The sequence below is a fragment of the Nomascus leucogenys genome, chromosome 11 (assembly GCF_006542625.1).
Source record: "Nomascus leucogenys isolate Asia chromosome 11, Asia_NLE_v1, whole genome shotgun sequence".
Taxonomy (NCBI): domain Eukaryota; kingdom Metazoa; phylum Chordata; class Mammalia; order Primates; family Hylobatidae; genus Nomascus; species Nomascus leucogenys.
The window spans coordinates 75,832,347-75,854,124 of record NC_044391.1 but is presented as its reverse complement, the minus strand read 5'-3'; the positions used below and the strand labels follow the sequence as shown (position 1 = coordinate 75,854,124).

Genomic DNA, 21,778 nt, shown 5'->3' with positions numbered 1-21,778 from the left:
ATGACAGTCTCTTTCTATTCATTAATAAACTACCCTGTATTCAGATTTAACATATAATAGAGGATCATAATCATGTACATAATTCAGATTAAAGACACATTTTCTGCTCCCAAAAGCCAGGTGTATCTGAGGGTAAACATTTATCACCTATCTCGGTAAAATTTAAATGTAATTTGGTTTTTAGAGGCAGTATCTTTTTTCTGTAGCTCTACATTCTGTTTCATGTGACATATTATGGGAAAGTTAATTTTTTTTTGTCTTTGAGCTTGTTGAGCTTGTCTTTCCTTTTTCCCCATTTCTCTCCTCTAAAAAAAAAAAGCAAACTATAAAGAAAATTTATGAATTTGAAAATATATAATAGCATTTAAGTCAGTTTAATAGTGTGCTCTTTTTGATTAGTGTGTTATGTACAGTTTGGATGCCATTTTGTGTAAAATACATAATATATTACTGTATGCTTAATTGTATAAAGGTCTGGAACTTCAGTGGTGGTTATCTCTTAAGGACTAGGATCATGAGGAGTGTATGTGTTTTTAGTTTTATCAGTTATAGAATTCTTTGAATTTTTTACAAAGAAAATTAAATATTAGTAGAATATTAAGCTTTTACTAAAGTAAAGAGGGAAACCAGTAGTAACCTTTGTTTGCGGGAGGAATATAGATTTCTTCATTTCTTTGCCCCATAGGGCTGGGAAGAGGCTAGGCGACGTGGTTTCAGATACGAAAAGGACTATTGCTGGGAATATTTTCTGTCTTCAAACACACTGCAGGTAATGGTGAATGTTTTGCAATAATTATCATATATGCTAGATTAGAGAATATATATATCCATTTTGTACAATTAGATCTATAGCAAAAAAGTCAAATATATGGAAATTGAGTATATTTGTATATATACACAAAGTAATGGGGGATCTTTCTTAAATCAACTGCAACAAAACAAGGAAAAAAAACACAGTTCCAGAGGACAAGAGCAAAGCACAGTAAGGTTCAATTTCTGTTCCTGTCCCCACATTCTAGTTGCTATTTTGATGATTCAAACTGAGAATTTTTGCTAACACTCCTAAAATCTGTTGAAAAGTATCAAATAGGATAGATACCTGTAAGTTTTCTGGTTCAGTATAGTGAAACACTACAGGCAAGCATTTGTAAAACAGAAGAAAACAGTACAGAGGGCATATGCCATCACATTTCAGACTACACTGAACTGGGTATTCGAGGCCAGTGGGAATAGAAATATCCTCATCTTCTCCCAGTACACATACACTCCAGCTATGTGACATGAGGCCTGATACTGGACATTTAACAGATCTACAAAGTAGTAAACAAAAAAATCTAACATACCAAATCAGAAGTGCCCAGTCATTAGCAAAATGGAAAAAAGGATCACCACTATTCGGAAGGAAAGGAAAAGAAGAAAAAGTGGAATGCCATGTTTCAATAGAAAACACCTTTAAACTGTTTCGTAATATGGAATAGCTAATAATATGAATTCAGCAAAACATAGGTTAGAAAATAAACAGTAGAGTGAATGAAAAGACACCTGAGCTAAGAAAACAAATTGAAGATCAGAAGAAATCACAAGGAACAGAATGGACACCCCTTCAAAACAAGTTATTGCCATAGGAAAAAAGCTTGAAGTAATCACAGTTTATTGGACGTACCTGAAAAAGACAAAAAGCAATAAGTAAAATCTTAAAGACAGGAAGACAGGACTGATCCACTATGAGAACAGTAGATATTAGTGTCTGCATAGAAATCCTGTGTAATTGAATGTTTATTTTGAGATGTATATAAGAACACTTTTTGAAATGGAAATAATGAACAGAGAAATGAGCAGAAGCATGAAAACATAACTGCATCCAAGTGTTTGAGAATGTCATGTCCAGTCAGGATATGAATTCAGGTGTAAAGAAAAACAACAGGCATTCAAGAAATACTATACCCCTGAGCTCTTCTTGAAAAGCCCATTGAGGGTGAAATGCTGTTAGTTAAAAGGGGAATCACAGTGGAGATTTCAGGAATGGAGAGTGCGTGCTTAATCAGCTGGTGTAGTATCCATTAGAAGTATTTAAATATAGAGTTAATAACAAAACGATGTTAGGAATTACACATGCAAAATAGAATATAAAGATTATTATCCTGAACAATATAAAATAATGGCAGTAAAAACCAGGAGGTGTCTAAGAAAGTCAGGTGTAAGAAAAATTAGGTGGGGAAAGTCACACCTTTCATAAAAGGGATATATACTTAAATATAACCAACTTTATGTTTCATAATCTCTAAAAGGAATTCCTTAGGAAATATTTCTGTTATGAAAATTTAAGATTCATCTGGCCATTCACTTTCATTTCTATTTAACTTTAAATTGAACTAAAGTTAATTGTTTTATAAAGAATTTCTATACTATGATTCTGTTATTAGGATACATTTCTTCTATCAGTATATATACTTCATGGGTGTCTGCAATCTTGTTTATATAGAAGACAGTATTGAGGCAAGGGAAGTACTTTTCTATGTTACTTGGATGCTTTATAATAAGCCATGTATCATTATTTAAAAAAAAAAAACGCTTACATGCCATTGTTAACCATATTTAATTCTCAGTAATAGAAATATGGATGTGGATTATTTTCTTTAAGCTTTTCTATATTTTTTTAAAAATGGGGGTGGAAAGTAATTTTAAAAATTCTATTAGTCTTTCACAAAATGGAGTAACCCTTAAACATCAGTGGCTATTCCTTACAACATGCAAACTTTTTCTATGAAAAGTTGGGTAATATTTTAGGCTTACAGGCCATAAGATCTGTTACAAGCATTGACCTCTGCTGTTGTAGTGCAAAAGCAACCAAATGTAAATGAATGGATGTGCTGTGTTCCAATAAAATGTTATTGACAAAAACAGCTTTTGTTGTTTGCCAACCCTTGCTTTAAAACATGTTGGCACAAGTGTTTTCATAAAGCAGGGATAGCTTACAACTAATTTATCTATTAATGTATATTTTATAGCCTCAATGTGTGAAAGGTATTCTAGTTCTATTTGTTACCATTGCTCCCTAGATGCTGCATAACATGAAAGGACAGTTTGCTGAGCATCTTCTTGGAGCTGGATTTGTAAGCAGTAGAAATCCTAAAGATCCAGAATCTAATATAAATTCAGGTACAGCAGGAAACAGTGTAAATAAGTATCTTTTGTCTATTGTATCAGTATTTTACTTTTCTTTTCCCCTCTATCTTCTCATCCCCCATAGATAATGAGAAGATAATTAAAGCTGTCATCTGTGCTGGTTTATATCCCAAAGTTGCTAAAATTCGACTAAATTTGGGTAAAAAAAGAAAAATGTAAGTATTGAAGATTATTATTAATTACTTGTAATTCTCTTCTTAAACTTTTGAAATCTGCTCATGTAACAAGGCTTATATTATAAATTTGTTCTTATTCATATGTGGGTTATATTCTTCTTCTTTTAATCATTTCAGAGAAGGTGAACTGTATAGCATTGGTATCACTTTCCCTCACAACACATCCTGGAATCACCTCTCTGGTAACCCATTATTCACAAAGAATGCTACCACGTGATACCAGTGTAAATATTAGAAAAGCCAGCCTGCTAGTAAATACCAGTGGCTGGATAAAGACTGCTTAGAGTAGATTTTATTTCAGAAACTTTTTTCCTCTTGCCTTACAAATGAATAACTTAGCTCTTTGAATAAAATTGTAATTTCACTATTTTGAGAAATAAAGTATAATAATATATGTACAGGTACCCTCAGTAGTAATTGGAGACAACAGTGAAGCATGAGCTAGAATGAGCTCATTCTAGCTAAAGGATACAGAGAAACTAAGAGTCACAAATGGCCAGTAGTGTGGTTGCTACTATTTTGGAAGACATTCTGTATTAGAATTATGTATTGAGTCATTGAAATAGTCACTGACCCAGTGCATGATGATTGAGTTTTTAATTTGATAGACGTGTCTTAAGGAAGTAATTTCAAATGTTTTCTAACAGCTATATTGTAAATAATATAGATTTCTAGTAGCCATGGGAAAATTGTGGTTTTATAATACTATAATGCATCTCCATAGGTGGGCATTAAAACAGTCATTGTGTAGTAACATGTAAAATATTTAAACTGACGTTAAATGAAAGTTGGATATTCTAGAATTATAAACATGAAAAAATAAAGACTTTAAAGATAGGCCAAAGTGCAGACATGTTCTTGGGCAGTGGTTCTCAACTGGCGTGATTTTGCCCCCAAAGGGGACATTGGACAGTGTCTGGAGATACTTGTGGTTGTCGTAACAGTGTGTCAGTAGTACTAAAGTCAAGAAACCCTATTCCAAGGTATAAGGTAATGGGTAGCTGATGAATTTTAATCATTGTGGTTGGATTATTCACATTTTAAGTGACCTAAGTACTTTCTCAAAATAATACTTGGCCAGAAATTTTTTTGTATGTGTGTACCTAACTTTACAGGTAGCTTAACAGTGAGTCACTTTGAAATTCATTTTATTTTCCTCTCTGCCATCCTGGGAGGGCTTTCTGAAAAAATGTAGTTTTCTTTGGACTGGTGCATTGTTTTGGTCCAGACTAGGGGCCAGCAAATTTTGACCTATAGGCCAAAAACTTGTTTTTGTCCTTTTATTGTTGGAACACAAACATGTTGTTTTCATGTTGTCTATTCTGCTTTCCTTCTACACTAGCAGAGTTGGACAGAAATTATAGCACCCCAAATATAGACCCTAAAATATTTACTCTCTGGTCCTGTATAGAAATTTGCTGGGCCAGGCACAGTGGCTCACACCTGTAATCCTAGCACTTTGGTTGCCTGAGGCTGTTAGATTATTTGAGTCCAGGAGGTGGAGGTTGCAGTGAGTCAAGATCGCACCACTGCACATTGAGAGATGATGCTACTACTGCAGTCCAGCCTGGGTGACAGAAGGAGACCCTGTGTCAAAAAAAAAAAAAGAAATTTGCCAACTTCTACTGCTCTAGTTATGCAGGGTGGCAGGATGGCATTGGTAAATTGACTTGAAATGAGAAAAAATAATTTCTGGTTTTATTCTAAGTATTTACAACTATAAATTCATAACTATGATTCATGATTTTGATTACAAGTATTATGAATTCTTAGAACTTCAGAAGTGGCCAGGTGCGGTGGCTCACACCTGTAATCCCGGCACTTTGGGAGGCCAAGGTAGGCGGACCACCTGAGGTCAGAAGTTTGAGACCAGCCTGGCCAACGTGGTGAAACCCCATCTCTATAAGAATACAAAAACTAACTGGGCGTGGTGGTGGCACATCCCTGTAATCCCAGCTACCCAGGAGGCTGAGGCAGGAGAATCGCTGGAACCCGGGAGGTAGAGGCTGCAGTGAGCTGAGACTGGGCCACTGCACTCCAGTCTGGGTGACAGAGCAAGACTCCGTCTCAAAAAAAAACAAAAAAACAAAAAAAAAAACTTCGAAAGAGACACTCGTAAAAACAAATAGGAAAGATTAGTGGATTATTAGCTTTATGCTGTTAGTTAATACAGGTAATTAACATTATTTAAAAATAAATTATTAAACATCTCTCCGTTGAGTAATACTAAAGACTTTTACAAATTGAGATAAAATGTATATGAGTATCAAAAAAAATGACCTAGGAATTGAGAGATTGAATTAGAACTGTCAACATGAATTTAAACAGAATTCTTAACTTTTCATTTTTTTACAGGTCATACTCTGTAAAATTTTTAAGTTGATAATTTTACAGTTATTTTGTAAATCAAGGGGTGTTTATCAGTATTATGATTGTCATAGTAAAATATATAAACTGTTGGTATGAATCACTTAATTATTTTAGATACTTTTTTGTTCTTTATTCAGTGGTATAGTGTGCATTAACTTTAAGGAAAAGAATATTCTGCCATTTTTCTAAAATGTTGAGTAATTATACCTGCAAGAAGATTAGCTACATGATTTAAATTATTCATACTGATAGCATTTTTTCATTTATTTTTGAGGAAATTATGCTCTGTCCTCAAATATAAATATATTTTTTGCAAAAATAAACTGAATTATTTTCTGGAGTTTTTTTTAGATTCGGGGATTTGTTTGGTTTTTACCAAGCTCTTCTATCAGTTTTTTCAAGTAGTGTAAAAAAAAAAAAAAAAAAAAAAAAATCCTCTAAAAGACTTCTTTTTAACAAACTGCATTTTAACTTTTTTTAAAGGGTAAAAGTTTACACAAAAACCGATGGCCTGGTTGCTGTTCATCCTAAATCTGTTAATGTGGAGCAAACAGACTTTCACTACAACTGGCTTATCTATCACCTAAAGATGAGAACAAGCAGTGTAAGTGAACATTTAAAATAATTAAGGATCTGATTATCAGTCTCATTGTATTTTTATGATTGTATAGTTTTAACAATTACATACAAAATTTTCTTTTTCGTTGTGTCTTATTCCTGTGACATGAGTAACTTTTTCCCTCAAACAAATAACCTATTCTTTTAATTTTCAGGTCTGTAATGATGGATCTTTGTATTTTAATTAGTTAGGACAGTTATTTGATTGCATAATTTTCTTTCAGAGCTTGCTTTCAAGAAATATTGGCATATTTTATGGTGTACAGGAGTTTACATTGTATAGAGAGTTTTGTTAGCATGTCAGTTTACCTTATAAGTATTGTTCAGCATATTAAGTGAGATTCTGTTTATATTTTTCTCTTTAGAACAGTAATTTGAGATGATTTATAAAAAACTGGATAAAAATAACTTCAGCAACATTAGTGTTTTGGTTTTGTCACTCAGAAAATATTTTGTTCAGAGTAGTGCTTAGTTTAAACTAAAAAATATTAAAATACCTATGTTCTCTGAATAATGAAGATGGCTCATTTAAAATGGTATTTCTTACAAATTAATCTCTGTAATTACAATAGAAGGTTAATATTTTAGAAGGAAGGTACTCATTAATTAATACTGGTAATATTGTTGAATTTATGTAGTAATCTTTTCAGACTCCTGAATGTATTTCATTACAGATATACTTGTATGACTGCACAGAGGTTTCCCCATACTGTCTCCTGTTTTTTGGAGGTGACATTTCCATCCAGAAGGATAACGATCAGGAAACTATTGCTGTAGATGAGTGGATTGTATTTCAGTCTCCAGCAAGAATTGCCCATCTTGTTAAGGTGACTGACTTTGTATGATTATCTTTAATCTACATGTAAGTCAGCATGTGGTCATGTGATTTTGTTCCAACTGTTAAATAGATTAACATTTCTTGCTCTATTTCAGCGGAGCAAATAATTTTGAAAAAATGATTCCTGGTTTTTCTGAATTGTGTTTTGAGATGGTAACAGACCAGCCATTCTAAATGGCTCAGTGTGATTGCAGTGTGAATTTTAACTGCACTTTAGTTATTCACTCATAACCACACTTCAGTTGATTGCTCACTAAATGTTTTAGCTTTTGAGCCATCGCTTGTGAAACTCCTTGTATCAGGTAAATTAGTTTCATTTATTATGTTAGTTGGTAATATATCTGCCTTTGTTGAACATGTGTAATTTTTCCAACCTTAGGAATTAAGAAAGGAATTAGATATTCTTCTGCAAGAGAAGATTGAAAGTCCTCATCCTGTAGACTGGAATGACACTAAATCCAGAGACTGTGCAGTACTGTCAGCTATTATAGACTTGATCAAAACACAGGAAAAGGCAACTCCCAGGAACTTTCCGCCACGATTCCAGGATGGATATTACAGCTGACAACTTTTCATAGGTGGTCTGAAAAGCCAGTTTGACAGCCATTCTTCATCATTAAATTTTGGCTGGATGCCAAACCCTGGGACATGACCAATTTTCGTGTGTAAGTAGAAACCTTCAGTAGGTAGTAAAGACTTAATGTGCATGACTTGATGTTATATGTAGCTATATACATATATATAGACACACACACACACACACACACACACACACACACTATAAAAGCAATATGTTCTCTGATCATATACTCTGCTGTGGTCATGCCCATTCTTTGGGAGTATATTCCCTTTATATATATTATTGTACCACTTGAGAAATTCCTTTGTTCTGTTACACAAAGTTAATCTTTCTGCTCGTAATGATTGATGATACCACCAGTAAAAATAGGATGTTTACCCAAAAAAAAGTGTCAATTAAGAATTTGAACACAACCACATTTTTTAAAATGAAACTTCTATCGGAAGTAAATTAATTTGTTGTAATAAAGTCCAGTATTTAATAAAATGTACAATGTTAAAACTCAGCCAACTTCTTGGATTGGTTTCTACATTTTCACCTATGGCTTGGTTCATTTGATATTTTTACTATTTTTAAAACACATGTGCCCTCTTTATATCACCCTGTGCCTCATAATACAGCAATTGAGAGCATGGTCTGGAGCCTGATTACCTCAGTTCCAGTCTCAGCTCTGTCACTTAGTCAGTGTCTTGGCTTCTCTCTCTTTTTCCTTATCTTGTAAGATACAGTTGGCCCTCCATATCCATGCATTCCACATCTGTGGATTCAAACAACTGTGGATAGAAGATATTTGGGAAAAAAAGGATGGTTGTGTCTATACTGAACATGTGCAGACTTTTTTCCTTGTCATTCCCTAAACAATACAGTTTAACAGCTATTTATATAGTATTTACGTTGTATTAGGTATTATAAATAATCTAGAGATGACTTAAAGTATATGGGAGGTTGTGCCTAGGTAACATGCAAATACTATGTCATTTTATATAAAAGACTTGAGCATCCATGGATTTTGGTATTTGAGGGGTTGGGGTTGGAAACCAGTCCCCCACAGATACTGAGGGACAACTGTACACATAACAGTTGTGAGGATGAAATACATTAATACATGTAAAGCACATAGGCTAGTGCCTGTACTCTCTGAATCTTAGTTGTTATTTGTCCCTGAAATATTTTTGTAAATGTCTAACAACCTATTATATTGCACTTTTTATTTTATTGCTACTTATCTTCTTAGCCAAGGAATAGTGTAACAACACATGCTGTACATTTTCAGCCCTATCAGATTGTGATAAATACTGTTGGTTGCCGGCCAGCAACTATTTTGTCCCTCCCTTCTTGCTTACTTATTCAGGTGTTCCCATCTGTGCAGCTTTGTGCCCAGGTATGTTGGACCGTTTCTCTAAGAGTGAGTCTTGCTGTTCTAAATGAATCACATGTGGTCTTATCCCCCTTATAAGTAATTGATAAGGCATGAGTACATAAACATGTCCTAGTGAATGGCAACTGAGAAGTGATCTTCAAGGGGGTGTCTGAAAAAATGTTTTACTCACTAATAGATTTAGAGGAGGAAATCCTGCTCTCTCTGGACATTGTTTTGTCTGACTCTGATAGTTGGAACTGTTGCAGCCAACTGATGATCACAAGGGGACACGGACTCATAGACTGAGGTTAGCTCAGTGGAAAAATAGAACTCACCAGAGCCTTTGATAATGCTGGTAAGCTTTAGAATTAACCCATTCTAGAACTGCTCTACATGTGGACTTATTTTGATACAATAAAAACCCTTCAATTGTTTAAGCCACTTTTAATAGGATATTGTTAGTTTTTTGTTGGTTTTTTGTTTTGTTTTGTTTTTCGTTTTTTGGAGACAGTGTCTTGCCCTGTCACCCAGGCTGGAGTGCAGTGGTGTGATCTTGGTTCACTGCAGCCTCGACTTCCTGGGTTCAAGTGATCCTCCTGCCTCAGCCTCCCAAACAGCTGGGACTACAGGCGTGCACCACCACACCTAGCTAATTTCTGTATTTTTTGTAGCGAACCATTTCACCATGTTGCCCAGGCTGGTCTCAAACTCCTGTGCTCAAGCCGTTTGCCCACCTTGGCTTCCCAAAGTGCTGGCATTACAGGTATGAACCACTGCACCTGGTCCCTAGTAGGGTATTTTTAACTTGGCAAAAAGGATATTAATCAGAAACATACACTATCCATCACTGAGTATTATACTATTGATTTTGCAATATAAGAGTTTTAACCTATTTGTCTGACAGAAGGTGTAAAAGTGCTGGACATGCTGCAGAAAGAAACAGGAAAAGCATCTTGCTGCACTCTAAAAAGTGCAAATTTTAATGTGCCTTCCAATAAATGCAAGGAAACCAAAAGAGTTAAGAGTATCATACAATGACTGGGATGTATTGATAATGCTACAGTGATCCATTAGCAGCACTTGTTCAGGTACTGCTCCCAATCCTGGGAATGTGTGTTACCTGTTATGTCTCAAGTTCATTATATTGGCTGTTCTTCTAAAAGTGATCTGTCTCTCATTGAATGCTGGCATTAGAGTCATGTCACAATATTAGGGCATACTGGTTTGCCTCTGAGGTCAAGGTGACCGTCTGGTCTTTCTTGCTCTATAAGAGTTTATGTTTGTGCTTTTTTTTTCCTTTTATTATCCAGTTTAAATCTAGTCAGTTGACCAAAATGGTCTTGGAAGAAAGGGTTTAGAGATTCTGTAAAAAAGATTATTAGTTGGTTTTGTGTTTGCAAACCAATATGTAATTCCCATATGAATGGGGAAAATGTTCCTGAGGAATTATTTAATTGATGAGGTATTCACAGAGATTAAAGCAGTTATTGTTACCTCCAATTTATGTCTTCTGTACAGCTGATTAAGATGGACATTTTAATCCAAGGTGCTACTTACATTCTGTTTCTTTTGTTTACAAAATAGGGCATTACTGAGTAGAAAATACATTCTAGGTCTAAGAACTGTTTGTTCTTTAGTGGATTTTGAAGAATAAGACATTAAATTAAGAAGGAAAATCTGTTTGATTCATCATTCTGAGTAATGCAGAGAATAACTGAAAAAAAAAAAAAAAACCTGAAACAGAAACTTACAGGAAAAAAACAAAAGAAATTAAACTACTGAATAATCTTTCAAAAGCATCGTTGAAAAGTGAGCACATGTGATGCCTTCCCAATTAATTAATTTGGGCAAAAGTTCTAGATAAACTTACACCAATTATTGCAAGGCATTCTCTATTACTGCATTTTTAAAACAAAGTCCTCCCCTAAAAGTTATGAATTATACAAAAGCTTTAGGAGGAATTTTAGTACTCCTTTACCCGAAATAAATAGTGGTAAATTTCCTTCTGTTCTTAGCTCTGAGTTTGTATTTATTTATAAGTCATTGTGATCATGTATACTCATATATTTTTAATATGCTAATTGCCTTTAAATGGGATTTTTGTTTTGATTTTAAAATAATATGTCCTCCCTGGACAATATCTGGAAATGTAGCAAAGTAAATCATGTTACCATTATTCCATTTTGATATATATAAACTTTAGGTATTATTTTATATATAATAAATTTTAAGGTATTATATATAATAAAATTAACCAATTTAAGTATATGATTCAGTGAATTTTGTCAAATATATAGTAGTGTAATTACCACCACCACAATCTTGATACAGAACTTTTTTTTCCCCCCTGAGACGGAGTTTCGCTCTGTCACCCAGGCTGGAATGCAGTGGTGGGATCTCGGCTCACTGCAACCTTCGTCCGCCCGGGTTCAAGCAATTCTCCGGCCTCAGCCTCCTGAGTAGCTGGGATTACAGGCACGCGCCACCATGCCTGGCTAACTTTTGTATTTTTAGTAGAGACAGGATTTCACCATGTTGGCCAGGCTGGTCTCGAACTCCTGACCTCATGATCCACCTGCCTTGGCCTCCCAAAGTGCTGGGATTACAGGCATGAACCACCGTGCCCAGCTGATATAGAACATTTCTATCAGCTAAAAATTTCCCTGTTACCCCTTTGTAGTCAATCCCTTGCCGCCACTTCTACCCCCGGCAACCCATTGATCTGCTTTTTGTCACTTTCGTTTTGCCTTTTCTATAATTTCAAATAACCAGTCTTTTGCATCCAGCTTCTTTCACTTAATGTAGTACTTTTGAGATACTGATATTGTTACGTGTATTAGTAGTTAGTTCTGTTTTATCTTCTGTTGTTCAGTAGTATTTGCATTGTATAGTCATACCACAGTTTGTTAATTCATTTACCAGTTGATGGACATTTGAGTTACTTTCAGTTTTTTTTGTTGTTATGAATAAAGCTGCTATGAACATACATACATATATTAGTCTTTGTGTGATTGTATGTTTTCATTTCTCTTGGGTAAATACCTAAGATTAAGGTTGTTGTATTATAGTAAGTGTGTTTGTATAAGAAACTGCTAAACTGTTGTCAGAATTTGCTGAAATTTTACATTCCCAACAGCAATGTGTGGGCGGGGGATCAGAGTATTCCACATCCTTGCCAGTACTTGGTATTTTTAGCTGTCGTTTTAATTTTAGCCTTCAGTGGATGAAGAGTCCTGTCTCATTGTGGGTTTAATTTTTGTTTCTAAAATGATTAATGATGAGCATCTTTTCATGTGTTGTTTGCTTTTTCCTTAGTTATCTTAGGTATTTCTGTTTGAGTTTTGATTTTTCATCTCATGTCAAATGACTGGAGTTTTAAGGGTATATCTGACTAGGGAAAAGGAGGATTACTAATTAATTTTAGAGATACAAAAAGTTATTATTTACATTCCTTGACATTTATAATGGCCAGATGTGTTACTCTTGACTTGGTTGGTAAAGTGTAAAGAGTTAAGCCAGTGTTATTAAGTGCCAGGAGAGACTAGCACCAGTTTTATATAGTTATGAAGGCAAGAGGTGTATTCATCATGAGGTGAAGAATGGGACATAAGAAAAAATATTTATTGGTATTGGGAAAGTCATTGGACATAAGGAAAACAGCTGCTATGGAAGCACTGTAGAGGCAGTCTACTGTGGATGATAGAGAACTTTTAAATTGTGACTACCTTTTTTTTCTGGTTCTTAAATTTGATTCATATCTTAATGGTCTGGTATAAATTTTTGAGTTGTATTTTTCTATTTCTGAGTCCTTATATAGTATATTATGTTACCTTTACACAGTGAACATCATGGTTGGGAATAAAATTAACTTTAGCAAAGCTTTAATTTAATGAAAAAGTGATTCCTTGGTGACTTTTATCTTTTAGGCCCTTCTAGCTGTATATTTATTTTAAATATTTCAATATTTAATCCTTCTCATAGCTTCCATTCACCTCACTTTCTCTTAATGGCTGTTTCTCTTGTTAAATGAGAGAGTTTGATTATTTTTACTTGTTCTGGAAGCCAATTTTTTTTTCTTGTTTATTCAAGCAAAGGCAAAACAGACCTATCTCTAACGTTTTTGTGGTGTCTGAAGTAAGAATATAAATGGAAGCCAACATACTAGATCTCTAAATATTTTAAAATTTTAAATTAGTTTAACAAACTTAAATAAAACGTCCTTTTAGCCAGGTGTGGTGGCTCATACCTGTAATCCCAGCCGTTTGGAAAGCCAAGGTGGGTGGATCATTTGAGCCCATGAATTCAAGACCAGCCTGGACAACATGGTGAAACTCTGTCTTCACAAAAATTACAAAAATGAGCCAGGCATGGTGGCATGTGCCTGTAGTCGCAGCTACTCAGGAGGCTGAGATGGAAGGATTGCTTGAGCCTGGGAGGTTAGGGCTGTAGTGAGCCACTGCGCTCCAGTCTGGGCAACAGAGCAAGACCCTGTCTCAAAAAACTCCTTTTGACAGATACACATTAATAATGACAAAATAAAAAATGGCATAAAACAATATTGAAGATGACTTTTAGCTGTAGTTTCTTATTTTTTCCAAATATTCTTTTTTACATCAATTGGCACAGTAACCATATTTTTTTTTCTTTAGCTTGTTAATATTATAGATTGCTGTCTTAGTCATTTTCTGTTGCCGTAACAGAATATCAAAGACTGGGTAATTTATAAAGAAAACACATTTTTTCCTTACAGTTCTTAAGTCCAAGACCAAGGTGTCAGCATCTGGTGAAGGCCTTCTTGCTGTGTCACAAATTGGGACATCACATGGCTAGAGGGCAAGAGTGTGTGTGTCGTGTGTCATCTCAAGTCTCTTATAAAGCCACCAGTCCCATCATGGAGGCTTCACCCTGATTAACTTAGCTAAGCTTAAAATTACCTCACAGAGGGCCCACCTCCAATGAACATATGAATTTGGGGATTAAGTTTCCAATGCATGAAATTTATGGGACACATTCAAACCATAGCAATCACATCAATTGATTTTTAAATATTGAGCAATCCTTGCATTTCTGTAATAAACCCCACTTGGTCTCAGTGTGGGTATAATGTATTTTTTAAATATATTGCTGGATAGGATTTGGCAGTGTCTTGCTGAAGATTTTTGTCTCTCTATTCAGGAAAGATACTAATCTATAGTAGCTTTTTTAATAATGTAATGCTGGCCTCATAAAATATGTTGGGAACTATTGTCTTCCTCTTATGTTTTCTGGAAGACATTATGCATAATTGGCATTAATTCTTTAAATGGTTGTAGAATTTTCCAACAAAACCATTTGCACTTGGAGATTTTTTTTCAGAAATTATTTTAAATTGTGAGTTTATTTAGTAATTATGAGATTATTCAATGTCTTGGTAGTTTATGGTTTTCATTGGTTCATTTTCTCTTAAGTTGTTGAATTTATGTATGTAAAGATTTTTTGTATTGATCAGAAGCCTGGGAAGCAGTAAAAAATTTTTGAGTTTTTTGTCATGCCCCTTTATTATTTTTTTAATGTCTGTAATGTGGGATCTTTAATGATATATTCATTTTTCATTGATTTTTCTCTCGTATTCTGTTTTCAATTTTATTGATTTCTACACCTAACCTTATTTCCTTCTTATTGCTTTTTTGAGTTTATTTTGTCTCATTTCTTGAGGTGAAAGATTAGATTTCTTTTCTAATACAAGTTTTTTGTGCTGTAAATTCTCTAAGCACTACTTTAGCTGCATCCTATGTATGTTGATATTTTGTATTTTCATGTCATTTAGCCAATGTATTTTTTATTTCCCTCTTTATATATTTTTTTCTTTAATAAATAGATTAGTTGGGAGTGTGCTGTTTTAAGTTCCTAGTGTTTGGAGATTTTCTTGTCCATTATTAATTTCTAGTTTGATTCCATTATGGTCAGAGAAAATACTTTGTATGATTTCAGTCCTTGTAAATTGGTCAGTTTGTTGTATGACTCAGAATATAGTTATCTTGGTGAATATCCCTTAGCTATATTTAAAAAATGGATAATCTTATGTTATTGGATAGTATACTGTAAATGTCAATTATATCCCATGTATTGGTGTTCTGTTCTATACTCTTTTTTTTTTTTAAGTTCTAGGGTACATGTGCACAACGTACAGGTTTGTTTCATATGTATACATGTGCCATGTTGGTGTGCTGCACTCATTAACTCATCATTTACATTAGGTATTTCTCCTAATGCTGTCCCTCCCCCCTCCCCCCACGCCATGACAGGCCACCGTGTGTGGTGTTCCCCACCCTGTGTCCAGGTGTTCTCATTGTTTAATTCCCACCTAAGAGTGAGAACATGTGGTGTTTGGTTTTCTGTCCTTGTGATAGTTTGCTCAGAATGATGGTTTCCGGCTTCATCCATGTCCCTACAAAGGACAGGAACTCATCCTTTTTTATGGCTGCATAGTATTCCATGGTGTATATGTGCCACATTTTCTTAATCCAGTCTATGATTGTTGGACATTTGGGTTGGTTCCAAGTCTTTGCTATTGTGAATAGTGCTGCAGTAAACATACATGTGCATCTGTCTTTATAGCAACATGATTTATAATCCTTTCGGTATATACCCAGTAATGGGATGGCTGGGTCAAATGGTATTTCCAGTTCTAGATCCTTGAGGAATCACCACACTGTCTTCCACAATGGTTGAACTATTTTACAGTCCCACCAACAGTGTAAAAGTGTTCCTAATTCTCCACATCCTCTCCAGCACCTGTTGTTTCCTGACTTTTTAATGATGGCCATTCTAACTGGTGTGAGATGGTATCTCATTGTGGTTTTGATTTGCATTTCTCTGATGGCCAGTGGTGATGAGCATTTTTTTCATGTGTCTGTTGGTTGCATAAATGTCTTCTTTTGAGAAGTGTTTGTTCATATCCTTTGCTCACTTTTTGATGGGGTTGTTTGATTTTTTTCTTGTAAATTTGTTTAAGTTCTTTGTAGATTCTGGGTATTAGCCCTTTGTCAGATGGGTAGATTGCAAAAATTTTCTCCCATTCTGTAGGTTGCCTGTTCACTCTGATGGTAGTTTCTTTTGCTGTGCAGAAGCTCTTTAGTTTAATTAGATCCCATTTGTCAATTTTGGTTTTTGTTGCCATTTGTTTTGGTGTTTTAGTCATGAAGTCCTTGCCCATGCCTATGTCCTGAATGATATTGCCTAGGTTTTCTTCTAGGGTTTTTATGGTTTTAGGTCTAACATGTAAGTCTTTAATCCATCTTGAATTAATTTTTGTATAAGGTGTAAGGAAGGAATCCAGTTTCAGCTTTCTTCATATGGCTAGCCAGTTTTCCCAGCACCATTTATTAAATAGGGAATCCTTTCCTCATTTCTTGTTTTTGTCAGGTTTGTCAAAAATCAGTTGGTTGTAGATTTGTAGTATTATTTCTGAGGGCTCTGTTCTGTTCCATTGTTTTATATCTCTGTTTTGGTAGTAGTACCATACTGTTTTGGTTACTGTAGCCTTATAGTATAGTTTGAAGTCAGGTAGCATGATGCCTCGAGCTTTATTCTTTTGGCTTAGAATTGTCTTGGCAATGCGGGCTCTTTTTTGGTTCCATATGAACTTTAAAGTAGTTTTTTTTCCAATTCTGTGAAGAAAGTCATTGGTAGCTTGATGGGGATGGCATTGAATCTATGAATTACCTTGGGCAGTATGGCCATTTTCATGATATTGATTCTTCCTGTCCATGAGCATGGAATGTTCTTCCATTCTGTTTGTGTCCTCTTTTATTTCTTTGAGCAATCGTTTGTAGTTCTCCTTGAAGAGGTCCTTTACATCCCTTGTAAGTTGGATTCCTAGGTATTTTATTCTCTTTGAAGCAATTGTGAATGGGAGTTCACTCATGATTTGGCTCTCTGCTTTTCCGTTATTGGTGTATAGGAATGCTGGTGATTTTTGCGCATTGATTTTGTATCCTGAGACTTTGCTGAAGTTGCTTATCAGCTTGAGATTTTGGGTTGAGATGATGGGGTTTTCTAAATATACAATCACGTCATCTGCAAACAGGGACAATTTGACTTCCTCTTTTCTTAATTGAATAGCCTTTATTTCTTTCTGCTGCCTGATTGCCCTGGCCAGAACTTCCAAGACTGTGTTGAATAGGAGTGGTGAGAGAGGGCATCCCTGTGTTGTGCCAGTTTTCAAAGGGAATGCTTCCAGTTTTTGCCCATTCAGTATGATATTGGCTGTGGGTTTGTCATAAATAGCTCTTATTATTTTGAGATAACATCCCATCAATACCTAGTTTATTGAGAATTTTTAGCACGAAGGCTGTTGAATTTTGTCAAAGGCCTTTTCTGCATCTGTTGAGATAATCGTGGTTTTTGTCTTTGGTTCTATATGATGGATTGTGTTTATTGATTTGCGTATGTTGAACCAGCCTTGCATCCCAGGGATGAAGCCAACTTGATCGTGGTGGATAAGCTTTTTGATCCTCTGCTGGATTCAGTTTGCCAGTATTTTATTGAGGGTTTTTGCATCAATTCATCAGGGATATTGGTCTAAAATTCTCTTTTTTTGTTGCATCTCTGCCAGGCTTTGGTATCAGGATGATGCTGGCCTCATAAAATGAGTTAGGAAGGATTCCCTCTTTTTCTGTTGATTGCAATAGTTTCAGAAGGAATGGTACCAGCTACTCTTTGTACCTCTGGTAGAATTCGGCTGTGAATCCATCTGGTCCTGGACTTTTTTTGGTTGGTAGGCTATTAATTGTTGCCTCAATTTCAGAGCCTGTTAGTGGCCTATTCAGGCATTCAGCTTCTTCCTGGTTTAGTCTTGGGAGGGTGTATGTGTCTGGGAATTTATCCATTTCTTCTAGATTTTCTTACTTGCATAGAGGTGTTTATAGTATTGTCTGATGGTAGTTTGTATTTCTGTGGGATCGGTGGTGATATCCCCTTTATCATTTTTTATTGTGCCTATTTAATTCTTCTCTCTTTTCTTCTTTATTAGTCTTCCTAGCGGTGTATCAATTTTGTGGATCTTTTCAAAAAACCAGCTCCTGGATTCATTGATTTTTTTTGAAGGTTTTTTTGTGTCTCTATCTCCTTCAGTTCTGCTCTGATCTTAGTTATTTCTTGCCTTCTGCTAGCTTTTGAATGTATTTGGTCTTGCTTCTCTAGTTCTTTAAATTGTGATGTTAGGGTGTCAATTTTAGATCTTTCCTGCTTTCTCTTGTGGGCATTTAGTGCTATAAATTTCCCTCTACACACTGCTTTGAATGTGTCCCAGAGATTCTGGTATGTTGTGTCTTTGTTCTCGTTGGTTTTAAAGAACATCTTTATTTTTGCCTTCATTTTGTTATTTACCCAGTAATCATTCAGAAGCAGGTTGTTCAGTTTCCATGTAGTTGTGTGGTTTTGAGTGAGTTTCTTAATCCTGAGGTCTAATTTGATTGCACTGTGGTCTGAGAGAGTTCGTTATAATTTGTTCTTTTACATTTGCTGAGGAGTGCTTTACTTCCAACTATGTGGTCAATTTTGGAATAAGTGTGATGTGGTGCTTAGAAGAAGGTATATTTTGTTGATTTGGGGTGGAGAGTTCTGTAGATGTCTATTAGGTCTGCTTGGTGCGGAGCTGAGTTCAATTCCTGGATATCCTTGTTAACTTTCTGTCTCATTGATCTGTCTGATGTTGACAGTGGGGTGTTAAAGTCTCCCATTATTATTGTGTGGGAGTCTAAGTCTCTTTGTAGGTCTCTAAGGATTTGCTTTATGAATCTGGGCACTCCTGTATTCGGTGCATATATATTTAGGATAGTTAGCTCTTCTTGTTGGATTGATCCCTTTACCATTATGTAATGGCCTTCTTTGTCTCTTTCGATCTTTGTTGGTTTAAAGTCTGTTTTATCAGAGACTAGGATTGCAACCCCTGCTTTTTTTTTTGTTTTCCATTTGCTTGGTAGATCTTCCTTCATCCCTTTATTTTGAGCCTATATGTATCTCTGCCTGTGAGATGGGTCTTCTGAATACAGCACACTGATGGGTCTTGACTCTTTATCCAATTTGCCAGTCTGTTTCTTTTAATTGGGGCATTTAGCCTATTTACATTTAAGGTTAATATTGTTATGTGTGAATTTGATCCTGTCATTATGATGTTAACTGGTTATTTTGCTCATTAGTTGATGCAGTTTGTTCCTAGCCTCGATGGTCTTTACAATTTGGCATGTTTTTGCAGTGGCTGCTACCAGTTGTTCCTTTCTATGTTTAGTGCTTCCTTCAGGAGCTCTTGTAAGGCAGGCCTGGTGGTGACAAATCTCTCAGCCTTTGCTTGTCTGTAAAGGATTTTATTTCTCCTTCACTTATGAAGCTTAGTTTGGATGGATATGAAATTCTGCGTTGAAAATTCTTTTCTTTAAGAATGTTGAATATTGGCCCCCAGTCTCTTCTGGCTTGTAGAGTTTCTACCGAGAGATCCGCTGTTCGTCTGATGGGCTTCCCTTTATGGGTAACCTGACCTTTCTCTCTGGCTGCTCTTAAGATTTTTTTCCTTCGTTTCAACCTTGGTGAATCTGACAGTTATGTGTCTTGGGGTTGTTCTTCTCGAGGAGTATCTTTGTGGCGTCTGTGTGTTTCCTGAATTTGAATGTTGGCCTGCCCTGCTAGGTTGGGGACGTTCTCCTGGATAATATCCTGCAGAGTGTTTTCCAACTTGGTTCCATTCTCCCCGTCACTTTCAGGTACACCAGTCAAACATAGATTTGGTCTTTTCACATAGTCCCATGTTTCTTGGAGGTTTTGTTTGTTTCTTTTTACCCTTTTTTTTCTCAACTTCTCTTCTTGCTTTATTTCATTCATTTAATCTTCAATCACTGATACCCTTTCTTCCACTCAATTGAATCAGCTAGTGAAGCTTGTGCATGTGTCACGTAGTTCTTGTGCCATGGTTTTCAGCTCCATCAGGTCATTTAAGGTCTTCTCTACACTGTTTATTCTAGTTAGCCATTCGTCTAATCCTTTTCAAGGTTTTTAGCTTCTTTGCGATGGGTTCAAACATCCTCCTTTAGCTCAGGGAAGTTTGTTATTACCGACTTTCTGAAGCCTACTTCTCTCAACTCGTGAAAGTCATTCTCCGTCCAGCTTTGATCCGTTGCTGGCGAGGAGCTGCGATCCTTTGGAGGAGAAGAGGCGCTCTGGTTTCTAGAGTTTTCAGCTTTTCTCTTCTGGTTTCTCCCCCTTTGTGGTTTTATCTACCTTTGGTCTTTGATGATGGTGACCTACAGGTGGGGTTTTGGTGTGGATGTCCTTTTTGTTGATGTTGATGCTATTTCTTTCTCTTTGTTAGTTTTCCTTCTAACAGTCAGGACTCTCAGCTGCAGGTCTGTTGGAGTTTGCTGGAGGTCCACTGAAGACCCTGTTTGCCTGGGTATCACCAGCAGAGGCTGCAGAACAGCGAATGTTGCTGCCTGATCCTTCTTCTGGAAGCTTTGTCTCAGAGAGGCACCCACCTGTATGAGGTGTCAGTAGGCCCCTACTGGGAGGTGTCTCCCAGTTAGGCTACTCAGGGGTCAGGGACCCACCTGAGGAGGCAGTCTGTCTGTTCTCGGATATCAAACTCAGTGCTGGGAGAACCGCTATTCCCTGTTCCCAGAGGTGGAGTCTACAGAGGCAGGCAGGCCTCCATGAGCTGAGGTGGGCTCCACCCAGTTCAAGCTTCCTGGCCACTTTGTTTACCTAGTCAAGGGTCAGGAATGGCAGACGCCCCTCCCCCAGCCTCACCACCACCTCGCAGTTTGATCTTGGACTGCTGTGCTAGCAGTGAGCAAGGCTCCATGGGCATGGGACCCTCTGAGCTAGGCATGGGATATAATCTCCTGGTGTGCCATTTGCTAAGACCATTGGAAGGGCGCAGTATTAGGGTGGGAGTGTTCTGATTTTCCAGATACTGTCTGTCATGGCTTCCCTTGGCTAGGAAATGGAATTCCCCAACCCCTTGTGATTCCCCGGTGCGGCGATGCCCCGCCCTGCTTCCCCTCACACTCTGTGGGCTGCACCCACTGTCCAACAAGTCCGAATGAAATGAACCTGGTACCTCAGTTGGAAATGCAGAAATCACCCATCTGCGTCGCTCATGCTGGGAGCTGTAGATCAGAGCTTTTCCTGTTCGGCTGTCTTCGAAATCCTGTTCTATACTCTTAACACTACATTGTCATTTGTCTGTTTTCCTTTTAGTTCTGTTTTGTACTTCATATATTCTAGTTCATGTATTCTGTCCTAGTTTGTACTTAATGTATTTTAAAGCTCTATTACTTGCTGCATACACATTAGAGATTTTTTATGTCTTCTTGGCATACTGACTCTTGTATCGTTATATAGTGTCCCCCTTTGTGCCTGATAATTCTCTTTGCTCTGAAGGCTTTGTCTGATATTAGTATAGCAGCTTTTTTTTTTTTTTGGATTGGTATTTGCTTGACATGTTTTTCCCTTCATTTATTCTAAACCTACCTATATTAATTGTATTTGAAATGTGTTTTGAGTGGATAGCATATGGTCAGGTAATTTTTAAAGTTTCTGTGAATCTGTCTTCTAATTACAATTTAGACACTCAAATTTTATATATTCATATGTTAGGAGTGAAGTCTGCTGTTCTA

At 36.2% G+C, this 21,778-nt stretch overlaps 1 protein-coding gene across 1 annotated transcript in view; it reads left to right on the top strand.

Moving 5' to 3' along the window:
- DHX36 (DEAH-box helicase 36) overlaps window positions 1–11,391 on the top strand; it is a 52,785-nt gene extending 41,394 nt beyond the window's left edge. The window contains exons 20-25 of the mRNA XM_003256318.4: window positions 686–769; window positions 3,060–3,159; window positions 3,251–3,341; window positions 6,216–6,336; window positions 7,025–7,177; window positions 7,568–11,391. Coding sequence (XP_003256366.2) covers window positions 686–769; window positions 3,060–3,159; window positions 3,251–3,341; window positions 6,216–6,336; window positions 7,025–7,177; window positions 7,568–7,753 — 735 coding nt within the window. The 3' untranslated portion in view covers window positions 7,754–11,391. The remainder of the gene's footprint in view (window positions 1–685; window positions 770–3,059; window positions 3,160–3,250; window positions 3,342–6,215; window positions 6,337–7,024; window positions 7,178–7,567) is intronic.
- The last annotated feature ends 10,387 nt before the right edge of the window (window positions 11,392–21,778 follow it).